Source organism: Brassica oleracea, chromosome C1 (assembly GCF_000695525.1).
Source record: "Brassica oleracea var. oleracea cultivar TO1000 chromosome C1, BOL, whole genome shotgun sequence".
NCBI classification, from domain to species: domain Eukaryota; kingdom Viridiplantae; phylum Streptophyta; class Magnoliopsida; order Brassicales; family Brassicaceae; genus Brassica; species Brassica oleracea.
Genome location: NC_027748.1, coordinates 5,348,808 through 5,369,685, shown reverse-complemented (window position 1 = coordinate 5,369,685; position 20,878 = coordinate 5,348,808). Strand labels below are relative to the sequence as shown.

The 20,878-nt window shown below is 41.0% G+C and overlaps 2 protein-coding genes and 2 pseudogenes across 2 annotated transcripts; 3 read left to right on the top strand and 1 right to left on the bottom strand.

Annotated features, from left to right (window-relative positions):
• Positions 1–1,289: 1,289 nt before the first annotated feature.
• On the top strand, positions 1,290–2,594 carry LOC106308783 (profilin-1; the record flags this gene model as incomplete). The annotated part of the gene is given in 3 exon segments (XM_013745908.1): positions 1,290–1,696; positions 1,976–2,113; positions 2,188–2,594. Coding segments are annotated over 3 exon segments (396 nt in total). The 3' UTR covers positions 2,323–2,594.
• On the bottom strand, positions 2,419–5,073 carry LOC106308773 (glucan endo-1,3-beta-glucosidase 12). Its single transcript, XM_013745899.1, has 4 exons — positions 4,696–5,073; positions 3,146–4,474; positions 3,024–3,066; positions 2,419–2,953 (listed from the first exon to the last, which is right to left on the bottom strand). The coding sequence occupies exons 1-4, from the start codon at positions 4,751–4,753 to the stop codon at positions 2,791–2,793; spliced, it is 1,593 nt and encodes a 530-aa protein (XP_013601353.1). The 5' UTR covers positions 4,754–5,073; the 3' UTR covers positions 2,419–2,790.
• Positions 5,074–10,564: 5,491 nt separating this feature from the next.
• LOC106329800 lies at positions 10,565–11,710 on the top strand (annotated as a pseudogene).
• An 802-nt stretch (positions 11,711–12,512) lies between these two features.
• On the top strand, positions 12,513–19,478 carry LOC106329791 (annotated as a pseudogene).
• The last annotated feature ends 1,400 nt before the right edge of the window (positions 19,479–20,878 follow it).

Here is a 20,878-nt window from a genome sequence, read left to right as displayed (position 1 = left end):
TTTGAAGGTCATCACCTTAATCGCCGGGAAAAGATCCTCGCCGGAGCTCCGACCACCGGAAGACGAAGCCGTCAACACGACGAGGGGAGTAAGCTCAGAACGAGCACCGTAGCGAAGAACTTTCAAGCCGATTGAGAACCAAAAAACCAACGCTTCAAAAGATAGATGAATCGATTGTCTTCAATCGATCTGAATAATCGGACTCACCTGAACACGAGAAACAGACATCTTTAAAGATGTAGAAGAGCTCGAAGATGAAGCGACCCTATCCAAGGAGAAGAGGAAACAGTCTGATCTTCTTATCGAGAGTCAATCGCCGCAGATACAACTAGGAAGCGGTGATCAAAAAGTAAAACAAAGGAACCGGAGAACCGGAACCAAACTCACCATCACCATCATAGACGGACGATGAAGCGAGAAGAAAGCCGGCTAAGAAGGTGTTTTGAGAACCACCTCTTACCAGAGTCAGAAGCCCGAACTACGGGAGTCAAAACCGGATAAGAACCGGTAATAGAGAAGAAGACGAAACCGGAATGAAGCCGGCGACGATTCAAGTTCTCTCTCTCTGAAAGATTTTTAAGAGAGAAGAGAGAGAACTTTTTATCTGATTTTCTTTCTTTTTACAATGGAAATAGATTGTATTATTGACATATAAACGAAATTGTTCTGCTATTCTTTCTTCTCATACACAACACTAAATGTCTTAAGAATCTCAAATTATCAATTGAATTTTTAAGAGATTATTTCTTTGTTTGTAAAAAAAATAAAAGTGATCTTGATAAAAATCTATTGACTTATGGAAATGAGAATATTAAATTGTAAAGGATGGACATAAATAATGGAATATTATTGTGTATGGCATACAATACAAGAGCATATCCACCCTTTAACCAATGATGATGTCCATACTTTGACATATTCGCTATGGTTTTATGAATTAAAATCCAGTATTATTTATTTACGTAAAATTAATTCATAATCATTCTTTTTCAACAGCAAAAAGAAATTCAAGCCGTGATTCCTTTTAGAAAACAATCTCGAACATTTTCACATATATCACTAGACATGTTGCTCAAAAAAAAAAAATATCACTAGACATTTGATCAAATAATTGTGTTCTTGGTTACATATGAAATATGTCTTTATCATTGTGTATGACATGAACATGCGAGAAATTATATGCTTTTCACTTTCTTGGAAAAAAAAACTTTATTAATAATGTAAAGTCTAATAAACGAGATTTGATGTTACATATAAAGCATTTTCCATTATAAATCAAATTTTAGACAATGAATTAAAAGGGAGATAGCTTACAAAGATGGGAGAAAAATATAGAAAATTCTGAATTTAATTTTATAAACATTTCATTAAATAATTTTAGTATTTTGAATTCAGAATAAATTAAAAAAATTGATTTATTTTTATTTTATTTAAGAGGATTTTATGGGATGCCTAAAATCGTGTTATTTAATCCAAGTTGAAGCTTTCATTGAGTCCACGAACAAAAGCTCAGAAGAAGAGAAAACAGAGAAGAAAACAATCTAAGCCGCCGGAGAAGAAGAAAAAGAAGAAGATGTCGTGGCAATCATACGTCGATGACCATCTCATGTGCGATGTGGAAGGCAACCACCTCACATCCGCCGCCATCCTCGGCCAAGACGGCAGTGTCTGGGCCCAAAGCACCAACTTCCCTCAGGTTCATTATCCGATCTTCTTTTTGAATTAACTTAATCCACCTGCTTGGATCGTCTTTGTTTTGGTCCGTGATCGGATCTGATGACTTGGATCTGCTTTTGACTCATAATGATGGGAATCAAAATTTTTACTTGATCAGATGAAAAAGGATCCAACTTTGAATGATTTTGACTTTGATTAGTATATAGTAAAAACCATGCAAAGGATCTGGTGTTCTTGATCATTGCTTAGTCAGTTGAAAGCTCATTGCTTTTTTGGTGTTCTTGGGTTATGTTTTTAGTTGAAGCCTGCTGAGATAGAGGGAATCAAGAAAGACTTTGAGGAACCTGGACACCTTGCCCCAACAGGGCTATTCCTTGGCGGAGAGAAGTACATGGTTGTCCAAGGTGAAGGAGGAGCTGTCATCCGAGGCAAAAAGGTAACATCTTTCGATATAACAAACAAGACCCTTTTCATGATATCGGAGTTTCATGTTATGATCATCTTTTGTAGGGACCTGGTGGAGTCACTATCAAGAAGACCAATCAAGCCTTTGTCTTTGGCATCTACGATGAGCCCATGACTGGAGGTCAATGCAACTTGGTTGTGGAGAGGCTCGGCGATTACCTTATCGAGTCTGATCTCTAAGTTCACTCACAACAAGTGCTTCAAACCAATTTGAATTCAAGGTTCTTCTTTACTAAAGAAACACTCTTCTGCTGCCCTGTATTATGATTTTGATTGTTGTTGTGCATCAAACAAACCTAAACTATACTCTTGAAATGATCTAAGAAACAATCACATTTGTGTTTTGTTTCGAGTCTCTACTTCATCTTATGATGGCTTTCTCTTGTGTTTGTATTTCTTAATGTATCTCTGGTTTTCAGTTTGAATAATGAAATAACATTCTGTTTGGTATACGATTCGAGTTTGTAAAGTGGCTGTGATCAGGCTCAGGTTCTATTAGTCTGTGATTTGAACTGATTTCATTTGAACCAAACAGATACTACATCACCAAGGTAGTCTTTCCAAGAAACCACTGGTACAAAAGTTGTGTTAAATAACGGTTTAACTCACCTCAAAACTTAACAGACAATAAGGAAAGAATGCATGCGGTCACCAAAGACTCAAACTAACTACAAAGCAAGGCAACAAAACAGAGACTGCAACTGAAACCACCATTTGTCTGTATCCTTCACTGCTTGAAGAAGGTGAAGCCATGGGTGAATCAATGGCAGTTATGTTTCCTGTGATATTACCCGCCATTGTTCTGTTCATTCTGCGCAAGTAACAACTACATCAGCTTCTATATTAATTACAAGATTGAGGCAGAGAGAGAGAGAACTCACCCATCAGTAGATGGAGCAATCATGTACAGACAGTTACCATAGCCTGAAATTGCATGAAAACTCAAGTGAGACTACAATGGCTTCACATTTACTCTATAGATGTATGAATCCAAAACACTTACTAGGGTCCTTGTCAACTTCAACACTGACTCCTCCAAAGCTGCAATCTGAGCTGTTCGCTCCGCTCTGCTGGTAATACGTATTGAACGCATAGGACGCATGTGAGAGAACGGTGTCTGGCTCAAAGCAAGGCTGGTTTGGTTGAACAGCAGAACAATCAACACTCCCAGGACCGCAAGCCCAGTCCAATGCAGTCTGCAGCTCCGTCACTGAAGCTTGCGTTGAAGCAACACACCATTTCCTAGTTCCTCCTCCTCCTCCAATGATCACAGTTGAGTTACCAGGACTTGAACTCGGACCTGGACTCGTTGCACTTGAATTCGATGGAGAGACAGGGACAGTGCTCTCCCCGGTGAAGTCTAACGCGTAAACACTCGTTCCATTCGCGTAGAACATCCCCCAGTTCCTCTCAGACTCTATCCCAGGCTTCCTGTTCTCGTTAAACAACGAGAACAAGTACACGTCTATCTCCTCCCCAGGCTTAGCAGGAGTACCTGGATCGCCAACCACATGGCGTATGAGATTAGTATCGTAAGCCAGTGCATTATCAGGAGTAGCAGCCGTCTCCTTAGGCGAGCCTCTACTCGGCCACCCTGACTCAGTAACCATAACCTTAACGGTCTTGAAGTTCATAGCCGTCAAGGCGAAGTAGATAGCATCAAGCTGAGCATCAAACATGTTGGAGTAGAGCAAACCAGTAGCAGGGTCAACAACCTGAGAAGACGACTCGAACAAAGCGTACTCAAGCTGAACCTTCTCGGAAGAGTCTCTATAAGCGTAGTAGGGATACAAGTCGATCATAAAGGGAGACTCGTTCTCAACCAAGAACTCAAGCATCGGTTTCAAGAACGGTGAATGCTTCTTGCTGAAGGTAGCTGAGGAAGGTGGGAAGGAGCGTGACAAGATAGCGAGTGAGTGCGAGCTCGAGATCTTGATCTTTTTGTCCAAACCGGATTTTTTAAGAGCGGTGTGGATGTTGCGCATGGCGGGTAGGAGTAGACCGGTGGCGTTATCTGGAGCTTCTGTTACTTCGAGACCGACGGAGATGGATGTGATCTTGGTGGTTGGGTAGTACGGAAGGATGTTGTTGTGGAGCCACGTGTCGACGTTGGATTGGAACTGAGCGAATGCGAGTAAGTCGGCGTTGGGGACGCCGATCATGAGCTCGATGCCTGTGTTTGCGAAAGCTTTGAGAACGTCTATGTTGGCGTCGTAGATTCGGACGAACTTGATGTTGAGGTGTTGGATTAGGTCTGATACTTTGTTAGGACTTGGGAGGTTGTCTGCGTTACGTCCGTAACAGATTCCTATCTTGCTTGACGCACCAGAATCTACAACAATTAAAAAAAAAAAAGACAATCTAAAATGTCGGTTGCCGACATCTAAAGTAGTTCAAACGTAACAGATTCGAGATTTTTCAGACAAGAACAGAGATCAACGTAGAACAAAGAAAAGCATCGAACTTTGAGATCGAGAAGTCGAAAAAATGTGACCCAGAAGAGAGAATCAGATGTAAATGCAGACCCAAAAGAGGTAATGATTGAAGAGATACCGAGAAAGGCAAGTATGGAGAGACAAATCCAGAGGATTAGCTTCAGTCTTTCACCCATTTTCGTTCTGAGGCGCAAATCTCTCAATGTTTGCTACTTGAGTGAAGTGTTCTTCTTCTTATCACTTGTGCTCAGAAAATGTAACAGCTCACACTCTCAAGAACACTTGTTGGTCTTAAGTAGGGAGCACAGAGAGAAAGAGGTGCTGCTCTGTATAAAGTGTTCGTCGTGCTTTCTCTATCAGAGTTCGGATTCCAGCTGAGAATATAAAATTGGGTTCATAGAAACGTCTCGATTCCGTGAACTAAGCTAGCATGTTTGCCCTCTCTCTCTCTTCTCTCTGTTTGACTGTTGTAGATTTACGGCTTCCGACAAGGAACTCTTTTTTTCTAGTAATAATGAATTAAAATATAATTAAAACGAAAATAGTGTGTAAAAAGCATGTTGGTAAACGGATTCCAGTGCAAAGAGTACAAACAGATTACAGACCATAGTGCTCTGCTTTTTTTGTTTTCATTTAACGGTCCGATCACCACTCGATGCAAAAATTGCATTTACCAAAATAAATTGCAATTCAAACTATTTGAAGATATAATTAAGAGAAATTCCACTAGATAGTTTTTTTTAGGGAAATTGGGATACATATACATAACAATGGATGAAATTAAGTTTATGAACATAAGAACTGTTTGGCTATAATATTCTGTGTATTTTCTGTATTAATTGTTTTTTTACCCTTTATACCACACGCACCATATATTTTTTTCTTTTTTCTCTATGTTTATAATTTTTTCTACTCCATCTCCGATTCCGATTATTTTACTTTCTTCCGCTTTAACACCTTTGTTTATAACATCACCACAATCGATGTTGTCAATTATTTCATTCTTCTACGCCATCAGCGCTTCCAACATTTTTGCCATCATCTCCACCAGTTTTTGCTTCCACCACCGCCGTCAGTGTCTAAGCAAACCAAAGTAAGTCCGGTTTGATTAATGAGCATAATCAGTCTTATCCTCTGTTCCGAACCCATCTTGCTGTGTATTAACATCATTAACACTGTTTATTATTTGCAGATCCAGGTTTATGTGTATACCGATGGCCGACCAATAAAGGTAATTTGCAAGACAATTTTAATTTTACAAGGTTAGTTAGGACTTCTCGTAGTTGTCTCCTTCGCCATGGGTTTCTCCATGGATGTTTCTGTGTTGTCTTCATTAGTTTTCCCACATGACTTTCTGGGTTCGTATTTGTGAGAGCAAGTTATATATGTTGTAATATGAATGTACTATCTGAGCGACTTTGATAGTATAGTACCCATGTTTAGTATATAAATATATATAATTGAACATAAACATATTATATGCCATATAGAATAGTTGAAATTGTAACCAATTTGGTTTGTATGTTTAACTTACAATGATTCTATTTCGCAGGTTTATCGTGTGTTGCAACGCTTTTTTCTCATTGAACTCAATGGCACATAGTGTATGAATCAGTGTGTGACCCTAACGGAAGAGGAATTTGAAACTGCAGTTAGGACATATGTAACTGAAGCCTTCTCCACATTTAACCAACACAAACTCCCGTAATAATCCATTTGATGATTTCCCTTCTGTTTAACTTTCTTCCGTTGAGATTTGGAACTTATCGCATTTTCTTAACTTTTTTTAAGCGTGCACTTTGGAATTCTATGTACTTCGAATTTCTTGTATTATTTTGGGTTGTATCTTCATTTTAATTTAGCGCAACGTATTTATTTATCTTTCGCCATTACGAAAGCTTGATGGTTTTATACGTACAACATAATGTAAATGCTGAGACTATTACATAACTAATGTAGTACAGTATCTGTCAGCTTGTTTGGACAAATACACCCAAATATGGTGTTACCATACTATATTGAATATAGTATAGTCGCATGCCAGCCTTTTTCCATACAAGGACATGCGTATATATATGGTCCCTCCGTCGGTGATGCCACGTTCCCATGTAACTCATGCCTCTTATTTTGGCAATTTACTCACAACCTCTACAAAAATATCTCCTCGCTTGGTTAGCTATATGACCACATTATATGCCATATAGTATAGTTTTCCGACCTCGAGTTGGTATAAAACAGAGAAAATGGTTTCCCACAACACTACAGTCTGATTGTTTGGACCACGTAAATTCACAATTTTATCTCATGTTTTGTAGCCATGCACGTTAATATAGTTAGTTGCTTACACTGCTCGTATACATTTGATTCACCAATTCTCATTACCCTTATTTGCATCAGATATATGTGTGGTTCCATTTGGATCTGGTTAACTTTCTCCCAACACATACTCAAGTTTCTACAGCTCGAACTTAGCTACCATATGTTTGTTTGATTGTGCGGCCATCCTCCATTGCATGAACCATACTTGTCTTATTGTATTTTTGTTCCTCATCTGCCCATACTGTTACATATAATATATATTGTGTAGCATAAACTAACATGAGGCACACCAACACTATGGTCAGAAAATGCCGATGGTTTGAATTTATTAAGTTAGTAATTAGGTTATAGAAGTGACAGACTATTCTATGTTTAGTTATGGTACAACGCAATTAAGCACATGGGTTTTTCCTTCCGTCTGCTTTCCACGTACACGCGCTTGGAAGGTTATTTTCGGCAATTTTGGACCAAACCTGTCTCTTCTGTGTGGCCATACTGTAGTATGACTATATTCTTTATTTTATTAGTTCTTATGAATATCCGGCAAATTTTCTCTTTTTAATTTATTTTCACAAAAATAGACAAAAAAATGAACAAAATAAGTTTTATTGAAAGGTAAATATGCATTTATACCTTTAGGGATTAAGTTACTAATCTAAGACTTAGGGTTTAGAGTTAAGAGTTGGATTTTGGAGATAAATTTAAATCTTAAAAAATAAAAAATTAAAATTAAAATTTTCAAAAAAAAAAGATATTTTGGTCATTTTATTTTTTGAGAACTATTTTTGTGACAAAGATTGAAAAAGGGTTATTTGAGAATTTCTTCTCAATATGCATGACATCCAGATTGTGGCGTAAGAGAAGATCCTTCCAATAGGGTAGCTCCCAAAATATACTATTCGTATGCCAATTGTGAGACACACCATATCCATCAGGCATATTTCCAGGAACATGCCAATTTCCTCCAACTTTAACTGTTTCCTGAGCTCCGTAATAATCAATGTCTTCTTCGATCTGCTGGCCGGTGAGATATGGAGGAGGACCGTCTCTGACAATTTTTTTGTGCCGAAACAATGTCTTATTTCTTCTGTACGGATGGGCAAGTGGAAGAAAGCGACGATGACGGTCAAACCAACAACTCTTCCTACCATTCTTCAGTTGAAAAGCATCCGTCGATCCAAGACAATATGGACAAGATAATCTTCCATGTGTTGTCTAGCCAGACAACATCCCATAAGCAGGGAAATCACTTATCGTCCACAGCAGAACTGCTCGTATCGTAAAATTGTTTTTCAAGGAACAATCGTACGTCCTCACCCCTTCTGACCACAATTGCTTTAGCTCTTCTATCAACGGTTGAAGAAAAACATCAAGAGATTGTTTTGGATGCTTCGGCCCAGGGATTAATATGGTCAAAAATAGAAATTCTTGTTCCATGCACATATCCGGCGGTAAATTGTACGGCGTAAGAATGACTGGCCACAAAGAATATTGTCTACCAGACATTCCAAATGGACTAAATCCATCGGTGCATAACCCAAGATAGACATTCCGAATATTTGTAGCAAAATCTGCGTGTACCTTGTTGAAATGTTTCCACGCTCTTGCGTCTGATGGATGTGCAACCTCACCATCTCTCTGGACATGTTCCGCATGCCACCTCATCGATGCAGCAGTCCTCTCAGATTGATATAATCTTTTCAATCTGTCTGTAATTGGTAGGTACCACATCCTTTGGTACGGTACCCTATTCCTCCCACGGCCTTGCGGTTTGAATCGTGGTTTTTTGCAGAATCGACACTCTTCTAACTTGTCATCTTCTTTCCAGTAGATCATGCAGTTGTCGATGCAAACATCAATCATCTCCGAAGGCAACCCAAGACTATAAACCAATTTCTTAATCTCATAATAAGATTCAGCAGACACGTTGTCTTCTGGCAAATACTCTTTAAACAACTCCGCCTATGCATCCATGCAATTCTCAGGTAAATTATGATCCGTTTTAATATTCATCATCCTAGCTTCTAGAGACAATTTAGAGAGACCTTCTCTACAACCAGTGTAGATTGGTTGATTTGCAGCATCTAGCATTTCATAAAACCTTTTTGCATCCAAATTAGGTTCTTCTACATTTCCAGTTCCATCAGCTATTGTTGTAGTTGTTTCTAAAAATGCATCACTAATCATATCTTGAACCCTATCATGATCTACCATCTGCTCATGATCTTGATGATAATTATATTCATTATGCAAATGATTCGGTTCTTCACTATGATGATCATCCTCAAAATTATTATTACTACTACTAGCTTCATTTCCCCCATAACCCTCTCCATGTTGATACCAAATGTAGTACTGTGGTGTAAATCCTCTGTTTACTAAATGCTTCCATACAGTTTCACTACGTGCAAATTTTGAATTCTTGCATTTTCGACAGGGGCAGAACATCTTACCGCTTTCCTGTGTGATCGGTGTACAGCCCGCCTGGTGCATGAATGTCTCTAGCCCGCTCAGAAATGCGTTCGTCACCCTCCCGTCGGAATCTTTGTGCAAATACATCCAACTCCGTAACTCGTAAATACTACCGCCACCGGCCATTTTTTTCTTAGATTTTTTTTTGAAATCTTTTTTTTTCTGATTTTTTTTTTGGATTTTTTTTCTCCCGTTTGTGTGTTGTGAGGAAGAGAGTTGTGGGAAATGACATATATATAGAGAAATTTTCGAGTTGGGTAGTTGAAATATAACAACGATTTTACAAGGAATATTTTACATCGATTTTACATGGTTTTAACATAATATTTACAACGACTTTACGACGAAATTAGGTAAGCTAAAACACATTGAATACACGTTTTCACCTAAATATAACGGTAACATGTTTCGTTGTAATGTCGATGTAATGATTACGACGTATTTCTCATTCTACGTACATTCGTCGTAAACTTACATGGATTTTACGACGAAAACTATTCGTCGTAAATTTACATGGCGTTTACGACGAAAGTTGGATTCGTCGTAACTGCGTTGTAAACACCATGTAAATTTACGAGGAAATATTTTCGTCGTAAATGTTCGTTGTTATGGACACGTTTTCTTGTAGTGGAATTATCATATAATTAATCCAATATTATTCATTTCTGGACTGAAGCATTCATATTTTATAATTTTTGCCATAATGTATGATGTTTTTGACAATATTTTATGTTTCAAAATATAAAATCAATATTTTTATGTTCATTTCAGATAAAACTGTTCAATCAATTATATTTACATTTTATGATTAATTTAATTATTTTAGTTAAAAACTTTCATTATATATTATACAGAAAAATAAATTATAAATTACGAAACGAATGAAGTAGATTACATAACCTTTTTACTCGGTTTAGGTGTGCTACATACGAGCCTATAACATTTTTTTTTTGGTTTTTCCTTTATTAAATTTTCTTTTTTGTAAGGTGTTAGTTTTCTAAAAAAATAAGTTAAATTATGTGTATTTTTCCTTAAAAAAATAAATTTGCTATTTTTTATTTTACACGTGTGTTATTTTGCTATTGATAAAAGATTAAGACAAACGGAAGGACATGTAATGTAGTTTGTTAACCCTCTAGACCTATAATTCAGAATTCTTCCTCCACCAATTGCTTCCACGCCAAATTCAGTCGACCATGATCCCCAAAGAATCTAGACCAAAGCAGAAAGGCAATAAGACCAAGGCTCAACCACTATCGTTCTCGTCACTACCAGATGAACTCGTAGAGAACATTCTTGCACGTATCTCAAACTGGAATTACCCTAATCTCTCTCTGGTCTCCAAGAGATTCCTCTCTATCCTCTCTTCTCCCGAGCTCTACTCAACGCGGTCTCGCATCAAAACCATCGAACCATGCCTCTATTTCTGCTTAGAAGACTCTCCCAATATCTCATCTCCTAAATGGTTTAGTCTTCGGATGAACGACTATGATATTCTTGGAGACTATTCGTTGGTTCCGGTACCGTCTAGTCCCCATACTCATTAAGTAGACTATTCTCCTACCATAGTTGTTGGTTCGGAAATATATTTAATCGGTGGACCCTCCAAAGGACCGCCGTCTTCCCTTGTCCGTATCCTTGATTGTCGGAGTCACACGTGGCGTGATGGTCCTAGCATGTCTGTGCCACGTGCGGGTGCGTCTGCTTATTATATTCATGGGAAAATATATGTAATGGAAAGATGCAGGAAGGACGATGACAACTGGATGGAAGTATTGGACATAAAGACACAGACTTGGAGTCCCTTGCTGAGCCATGGAGCTACTGAGTTTCGCAGCGGCTGGTTTATAATCAAACTGTTTAGAGGAAAGATTTACGTAATTGGTAGTAAGAACTATGTTTATGACCGGAACAAAGATACGTGGGAAGTTGTGAAAACGCACGCTTTGATATTCAAATGTATACTTGCAGCAGATTGGTATGTGATTAAGAATGTTATATATAGGTATACAAGCGATGGTTCTCTCGTACGGTTTAGTTACAATAGGAGAGGGTGGGTAAGAGTCGAGGGCTGGGATTTGGAACTGTTGCGTACGCATAGAAGATATACGTTTTCAGGGGAGTGTGTGCTTAGTATACGTAACCACGGTGGGAAACTTTTAGTCATGTGGTCTCCCAGGTTTGAGGAAAACAACGGAAAATCAGAAAGCAGAATTTGGTGCGCAAAAATCGCGTTAGAAGGGAGTAGAAATGGGGTTTGGGGTAGAGTGGAGTGGGTTAATGAAGTGCTTACTGTCACCAGTTCGTATAAGTTCTTGAGTTGTGTAGTCAGTTGGATTTGATTTGAGGATTCTTGAAAGATGGTATTTGTTCTGTCTCTCATGCATGATAATAGTTTGAGATCTATAATGTTATTTAACTTGTATTTTATATGAATCATTATTTTCACAATATTAAGTTGAAATGATTTTTAAAAATTTATCTTATATCAACATTGATAGTTCAAAATTATTGTTGCAACTACGCGTATGGTCGAGTGGTGAATTGATTAATTGAGAAAGGAGTATGGATGCATGGACTCTTTATGTCCTAACTCAATTTTCACACAGTCGGGTCTCTCGAACCATTCGGAAGCATGTTGAACCTTGGACTCCTAGCTCAGTCCTCAGTTTAATCTAAGATAAGGCTTTCTCGATGAACATGTCCGTCCCAATTCGGCGATAGCTCATCATGTAAATCACTTTCATGGTCTTCTTGACGGTTCTCATGATCTACTTCGAGTATTAACCTAACCTTGAGTAGGGTCTTGTGATGCAACGAGAAAGTTTATGAAACGCTACAAGACGTGATCGCAAATTAGAATCAAAATAATATTTTCTTACTCGGTTTAGTTGTGCTACGACGATTTTGAGACTTGTTTCCTTAATAAAATTCCCCTTATTCGGTGTCAGTTTATATATATATATTTTTTAAATGATGTGTTTTCTTTCTAAAAATTTTGCTATTTTATTTGTACACAATCACATGTGTTATTTTGATATCAAGAAAAGCCAAGGGAGTAGCTTGTTAACCCTCTAGACCTAATTAATTCAGAAGTCGGAACTCTTCCTCCACCACTATCTTCGACTCCAAATGCGGCCGACCATGATCCCCAAAGAAGCTAAACCAAAGCAGAAACACAAGAAGAAGAAGATGAAGACTAAGGCTCCACCACTATCGTTCTCATCACTCCCAGATGAAATCACAGAGAACATTCTTGCACGTCTCTCTAAGTGGAGTTACCATAATCTCTCTCTGGTCTCCAAGAGATTCCTCTCTAGCCTCTCTTCTCCCGAGCTCTACGCAAGGCGGTCTCGCATCGTAACCACACAACCATGTCTCTATTTCTGCTTTGAAGACTCTCCCAATATCCCAATATCCCATCTCCTCAATGGTTCACTCTTTGGATGAAATCTGCTGATGAAACCCTAACTCACGACAATGATATTCTTGACGACTATTCGTTGGTTCCGGATCCCTCTTGTCCCAAACCTCATCACGTAGGTGATACGTATGAGGCAAGGCATCCTCCTATTCTGTTCCACTACCGTCATAGAGACAAAGGTAAAGCTGTAGCTGACTAAAGAGTGAGACGCCAAGCTTCTAGAAGATGAGGTGGCATTCATCTAGAAGGGAATAATCTTATCTGCAAATAACCACCTGAGGGAACAACTGCACGTGACTGCCAAACAGATCTTTTGGCGAAATGTGCTGAGCTGTACTCTCTTTTACTCCATCCCTACTCCATTTTTTTCTCTAAAATGGAATAAAAGTGATTATGGAGTAAAGAATGCTCCAACCCAACCCCATATCTCACTCCATAATGAAGTTTACTCCATAAATGGAGTAATCTATTTTTTTTTTGTTCATCACTCCATTATAGAGTGGGAAATGGAGTAAGATTGGAGCAATTTTACTCCATTTTCACTTTTACTCCATTTTGGAGGAAAAAATGGTATTTTACATTGGAGATGCTCTTACATTTCTATTTAAGGATAAGTTTGTTATGGAAAAGATATCGAGTGTTTGAGTCGATCATAGTGTAGGAGTTGAGAAATCTCCTGTGAAACTTTCTCTTGGTTGTAAACACTTGATCGTTTGATTCAATAAATACTCTTTTTGATTCATTGGATCTCTGTTTTTACATTTACTCGTAACAAACTTGGTATCAGAGCACGGTTGTTACCTGAGATCAAGCATGGCGCCAGCTAAGAAGAACGATCAGAAGATCACCGAGCTCGCTGATCGTGTGGACGAGCGGATCGACGCGATCGAGAAGGAGGTGGGTAATATCTCGTCGTTGGAGAGGTGTATGGAGAACCTGATGATGGAGATGAAGCAGATGACCGACGAGTTTGGAAAGATCCGTCTTGGACTGACAGAAGTCACAGAACAAACCAAGGAGAAGGATCGGCGGGAAGAAGGGCCGCTCTCCTCTGGTTTGATCTCTCATCCAGCGGGTGTTTTCAACGCTCCGGTCTATCAAGGAGAAGGATCGGGGAAGAGTGTCGAGGGAGGACCTAGATACGCCGGTGAAGCGAGGTTTATGGGCGAGTCAAGGTTGGAGGGTGACTCGTTCACGGCCCAGAAGCCGCCGTGGAGGGTTCCGGAGGACAAAAACTTCTCGCTGTCTCGTCGAATGGAGATACCTTTGTTCGACGGCACAGAAGCGGAAAGTTGGGTGTTGCGGATAGATCAATACTTCGAGATCAGGGACTTTACAGTAGAAGACAAGATGAGGGCGGTGAGGCTGTGTTTCACCGGTGAAGCACTATCATGGTATCGGTGGGAAAGAAACCGAAACCCGTTTGAGTGTTGGGAACAAATAAAGAGCCGGATACTGAAGCAGTTCTCGACGGTCCGCGATTCGAGCGCCGGCGAGAGGCTGCTCAGTTTGAGACAGACAAGTTCTGTGAAGAAGTTCCGGAAGGAGTTCATCGCACTTGCATCAAACGCACCCGAAATTCCTGATTCGGTGTTGGTGATAGCGTTTCAGAATGGGTTGCAGCCAAAGATCCGGGCGGGGGTGAAGTTAATGGAACCTCGAGGATTGGAGAAGATAATGAATGTGGCGGAGCTGGTCGACGAGTGGTCCGGAGAGGGGGAATCGTCGGAGAAAGGAGAGGGGGACTCGCCGGAGAAAGGAGATGGGGCCGAAGGCAAGTTGGGCCGTAATAGCAGTGGGTGATTTCAGGCCCAAGGGCCTAAAAGTAACCATCAAGGAGGAATGGGAGGAGGGCAGAACAGGCCCAAGCCCAATACGAACACAACGAAGTCACCCAACGGCGGAGGCCAAAAGCCACACAACAGGCTGAAGCCGCCGTTCCGGCATCTCACTCCGGAGGAGGTCGCCAAATGGAAAGCAGAAGGGCTCTATTTCCGTTGCGACGAGAAGTACAAATACAATCACCGGTGTGCACGACCAGAGCTGTTGGTCCTGATGTTGTTGGAAGAAGGAACAGAGATTTACATCTCCGAATGTTCTGTCGAGTTAGAGGAGGCAACAGTGGAGGAAGAAGGAGAGGTAGCAGAGATCTCAATCAGCTCGATGATGGGCATTTCCTCGTCAAAAACCATCAATTTCATGGGCACTATTCATGGCGAGGAAGTGGTGGTGTTAATCGACAGTGGTGCGACCCACAACTTCGTCTCAACGGAAGTGATGAAGAAGCTGAACCTACCCATCGATAGCGCCAAGGCGTACAACGTCTTTACGGCGGGAGGGATCACGATACGAGGAGCAGGGTCGTGTCCAGATGTGAGGTTGGAGCTACAGGGGTGCGCAATCACTTCAAGCTTTCTGCCAATAGAGTTGGGGAGCGTAGATGTGATCCTAGGCATCCAATGGTTGGAGACATTGGGAGATACAAAGGTCAATTGGAAGTTACAAGTACTCAAGTTCAAGCTAGGTAACACCAAATACAAGTTGACAGGAGACCCGAGCCTTTGTTGCTCACAAATATCAGCAAAGGCAATGAGGAAGACAATGGAGAGAGAAGGGGAGGTGATGTTGGTAGAATACTACGGGTTGCAAGTGGAAAAGCCGGTGGTGAAGGGGACCCTTGCACCGCAGTTGACTACCCTATTAAACACATACGCTCTGGTGTTCGAGGAGCCAAAGGAGTTACCCCCATCGAGAGGAAAGGAACACGCCATTGTGCTCAAGCCAGATGCCCAGCCGGTGAGCGTGCAGCCATTTCGGTACCCGCAGGTACAGAAAGAGGAGATTGAGAAGCAAGTGGCCACAATGCTAACCGCAGGCATCATACAGGGGAGCAGCAGCCCGTTCTGGAGCCCAGTCTTGTTAGTGAGGAAGAAAGACGGAAGTTGGAGGTTTTGTGTCGACTACCGAGCGTTGAACAAAGCCACAGTTGCAGATTGCTACCCAATCCCAATGATCGACCAATTGCTCGATGAGTTGCAGGGAGCAGTGGTCTTTTCTAAACTGAATTTAAAGGCATGGTATCATCAAATTTTGGTGAAGGCAAGTGATGTTCCGAAGACGGCATTTCGCACACACGACGGGCACTACGAGTTCTTGGTAATACCCTTCGGTATGTCCAACGCACCAGCAACTTTTCAGTCACTGATGACGATGTCTTTCGGAGTTACCTGCGAAAATTCGTGTTGGTCTTCTTTGACGACATCCTCGTGTATAGTAAGACGTTGGAGGAACACGAGGAGCACGCCAGGTTGGTGCTGGAGGTGTTACAACAACACAAGCTCTACGCTAACAAGAACAAATGCGAGTTTGGTAGCTCCTCTGTGGAGTATCTAGGCCACATCATTTCAGCAGAAGGAGTGGCTGCGGATGAGGGAAAGATACAAGCCATGAAAGATTGGAAAGAGCCAAGAAATGTCAAAGATCTGCGAGGGTTCTTAGGCTTGACATGCTACTACCGTAAGTTCGTGCAAGGCTATAGGGATATAGCGCGACCCCTGACGACGTTACTCAAGAAGGATCAGTTTGCGTGGGGGGCAGTAGCTGCAACAGCATTCCGACAGCTCAAGAGCGCTATGACAACAGTGCCTGTGTTAGCGTTACCTGACTTCAACGAGCTATTCGTTGTCGAGTCAGATGCTTCGGGGTTCGGGCTAGGAGCAGTGCTCACGCAGAACCAGAGGCCTCTGGCTTACTTCAGCCAAGCTCTCACTGATCGCCAACGAATGAAGTCCGTCTACGAAAGGGAGTTGATGGCCATTGTCTTTGCCATTCAAAAATGGCGCCACTACCTTCTAAGACGACGGTTCCTGGTCCGTACTGACCAAAAGAGCCCTAAATTCCTACTGGAGCAAAGGGAGATTAACGTGGAATATCAGCGGTGGCTCACTAAATTGTTGGGGTTCGACTTTGAGATCCAGTATAAGCCTGGCTTGGAGAACAAGGCAGCCGATGCTCTGTCTCGGAAAGCGTTTGGACCTGAGGCATTCGCTCTGTCGGTGCCAGTAGCACTTCAAATGGAGGATATTAGCAGAGCAGTGGAGAATGATCAGGAGTTGGGGCAGATAATTCAAGATTTGAAAGATGGAAGCACCGCAAATCCTGATTTCACTCTGGTCCGAGGAAGGCTTCTACGCCATGGGAAGTTGGTTATACCTAAAGAAGCAAGCATGGTGGGGTTGATTTTACAAGAGTTCCACGACGGTAAACAGGGGGGCACAGCGGTGTGTTGAAAACACAGAAGCGTATAGGAGAAATATTTTATTGGAAAGGGATGATGACTGATATAAGGCGTTACGTAGCGGCTTGTCAGGTCTGTCAGCGTAAAAAATACTCCACGTTAGCCCCCGGTGGCTTGCTGCAACCACTGCCAATTCCACTTAACTGTGGGAAGACTTGTTGATGGACTTTATAGAAGGGTTGCCTAAGTCAGAGGGCCACAACGTGGTGCTGGTGGTAGTTGATCGCTTCTCAAAGTACGCTCACTTCTTGGGGATGGAGCACCCATTCACAGCGGTCGATGTAGCGGTGCTGTTCATTCACGAGATCGTCAGGTTACATGGGTTCCCTAAGACCATTGTGTCGGATAGAGATAAAGTTTTTACGGGTTTTTTTTGGAAGGAACTGTTTCGTCTGTCGGGGACTAAGCTATGCTTTAGCACCGCCTACCACCCACAGTCTGATGGACAGACAGAAGTTACTAACCGTGAGCTGGAGACCTATTTGAGGTGCTACGCTAGCGAGAAGCCTCGCACTTGGGCACATTATTTAGCTTGGGCAGAATACAGTTACAACACTTCATACCATTCAGCGATCTTAATGTCACCATTTAAAGCAGTGTATGGGAGAGAACCACCAGAGTTGATGGCATATGAAACTGGCTCTACTGCAAACGCTGATTTGGAGAAAAGGTTGATAGCTCGCGATGATCAACTGGCCTTGATCAGACAACACTTGCACAAAGAGCAACAAATTATGAAGGGACGAGTTGACAAACACCGAAGGGACATTGCATTTAAGGTTGGAGATAAGGTGTTTCTCAAGCTGTGTCCATATCGTCAGCAGACACTCGCGCATCGAGCCAACGAGAAGCTGGCTGCTAGGTTCTATGGACCCTATGAAATAGCTGCAAAGGTAGGGCCCGTGGCATACCAACTGCTTTTACCCCCGGAGGCTCGTATCCATCATACCTTCCATGTATCACAGCTGAAGGCCGCCATAGGAGAGAGTATTGCGCCGGTCTCTATTCCACCACAACTCACGGTTGATGGGGTCATGGAAGCACAACCAGAGGAGGTCCGTGAGGGTCGCATTAACACTAAGTCAAGTCAGAAGGAAGTGCTAATTAAATGGGTGGGGTTGCCAGTGGCTGATTGCACTTGGGAGGAAGCAGACAAGATTGCAAGACAATTTCCACACCTTGACCTTGAGGACAAGGTCAGTTTTAATGGGGGCGGTAATGATACGTATGAGGCAAGGCATCCTCCTATTCTGTTCCACTACCGTCGCAGAGACAAAGGTAAGGCTGTAGCTGACTAAAGAGTGAGACGCCAAGCTTCTAGAAGATGAGGTGGCATTCATCTAGATGGGTATAATCTTATCTGCAAATAACCACCTGAGGGAACAACTGCACGTGACTGCCAAACGGATCTTTTGGCGAAATGTGCTGAGCTGTACTCTCTTTTACATTTCTATTTAAGGATAAGTTTGTTATGGAAAAGATATCGAGTGTTTGAGTTGATCATAGTGTAGGAGCTGAGAAATTTCATGTGAAACTTTCTCTTGGTTGTAAACACTTGATCGTTTGATTCAATAAATACACTTTTTGATTCATTGGATCTCTGTTTTTACATTTACTGGTAACAGTAGGCTATTCTTCCACCGTGTTTGTTGGTTCGGATATATACTTAATCGGTGGACCCTCCAACGGACCACCCTCTTCACTTGTCAGTATCCTTGATTGTAAGAGTCACACGTGGCGTGATGGCCCTAGCATGTCGGTGGCACGTCGGGTGCGTCTGCTTATTTAATCCATGGGAAAATATATGTATTGGAAAAGTGCCGGAAAGATGACAATTAATTGGATGGAAGTATTGGACATAAAGACTCAGACTTGGAGTCCCCTGCTGAGCCATGGAGCTACTGAGTTTCGCAGCGATTGGTTTATGATCGACATGTTTAGAGGAAAAATTTACCCAGTTGCTAAGAAACAATATGCCTATGACCGGAACAAAGGTACTTGGGAAGTTGTGAAAAAGCCCAAGAGATTCAGGTATGCAAATGCAGCTAGGTGTGTGATTAAGATTTGCAATACGAACATGTGGACAAAAGTCAAGGGCTCGGATTTGGAATTCTTTAGTACGGATAGTACATATAGTTTCGCAGAGGGGTGTGTGCTTACTATATGTAACCACAGTGAGAAACTTTTAGTTATGTGGGTTCCCAGGTTTGAGGAATATAATGGAAAGTTAGAAAGCAAAATTTGCTGCGCGAAAATTGTCGTAGAGAAGTGCCATGAAAATGAGGTTTGGGGTAAGATAGAGTGGGTTAATGAAGTGCTTACGGTCACTAGTTCGTATAAGTTCTGTAGTCAGTTGGATTTGAGGATTCTTGAAAGATGTTATGTTTGAACAAGTTTACAAATTTTTCCTAGAGTGGTTGATTTCTTTTGTAATGAATATGTTTTGGGTTTTATGTCTGTGACTGTCTCTCATGATAATTTGAGAACCATAATGTTGTTTTGTATGAATCATTAATATCGTCACAATATTAAGTTGTAGTAAATTTTGAAATGATTATCTTATCAGCTGCATCGTCATATGTAGGCGCGTTGTTGGTTTAGTGGTGAACTGATTTGGGAATGGAGTGTGGGTGAGCTCTTATGTTCTAACTTAAATTTATGTTATATTTAAGTCGTGTCTCTCGAACCAATCGAAAGCTTGTTGAACCTTGGACTTCTCAGTTGTAAATTCGATAGACAAGGCTTTCTTGATGAACATGTCCAATTCAGCATTAGCTCTGAAAGATCATTTTAATGGTCTTCTTGATCGTCTTCGTGATCTACTTCGAGTATTAACCTTTCGCATAAGTCGTGTGAGGCAGCGAGAAAGTTTTATAAAATCATAGTTGCAAAGCTGAGGAATCAAGTACACGAAACTTTCAGTTGAAAATCTCCTATCCTGAAACTCCTATACATTGTTTCAATTTGATGGTAAAAGAATACAATAGATAGATTGTGACCATCTAATCTCTAAGCATTTTGATGGTTTAACTCTAGTTACACGGTAAAGCGATTAGACAACTCTCAAGTCTATTGATGCAATGCTGTCAATTTATTTAAAGGCGTCATGTTAATGATGTCAGAACGTAGAGGAACTCGAATGACTTTTATTGTATCGCAGGAATTTAAATAAGAGTGAAATTTTATATCCGCAAAGAAAGGGATAACTCTGATATGAGATAATATGCTAGAGAGAGAATACTTATAAAAGGAGAGAAAATATGTTTTGTGGTGTGTTTACAATTGAGCGTTTTCACTCGTATATATAAACATAAATTTACTGTGCAAATAGTGACAACGGGCCCCACATCTTTTATATTTTCAACATAATCGGCTGCTCCTTTTTTGACTTTCATAACACTCCCTCTTGGGGGCCGGTGTCATTATCCGCTCTCGCTTAACGTCTTTGTTGCCTCGTTAAAAACCTTTCTCGTAAAACCCAATGGGAAAAACCATAGTAAGGTAAAAAGAGTACAACCACGTAAGCTTCCCCTCGAATAAGCAGTCATAGATCCTTCTGATGACGCATTCCAATGTTATGGATGTGTTTTCTGAATACCGAGGTAGGCAGTGATTTTGTGAAGAGGTCGGCTGCATTGTCGCATGATCGAACATATCTTACTTCGATCTCTTTATTCTTCTCGAGCTCTTGAGTGTATGAGAAGAACTTCGGAGGTATATGTTTGGTTCTATCGCTTTTGATATATCCTTCCTTCGTTTGAGCAACACATGCCGCGTTATCTTCATATA

Coding starts and splice junctions, on each gene's coding strand:
- LOC106308773 (XM_013745899.1), bottom strand. CDS start 4,753: ATGGGTGAAAGACTGAAGCTAATCCTCTGGATTTGTCTCTCCATACTT. Junction 3,067..3,145: donor TGAAGTTGACAAGGACCCTA/GTAAGTGTTTTG, acceptor ATGCAATTTCAG/GCTATGGTAACTGTCTGTAC. Junction 2,954..3,023: donor ATTGCTCCATCTACTGATGG/GTGAGTTCTCTC, acceptor TTACTTGCGCAG/AATGAACAGAACAATGGCGG.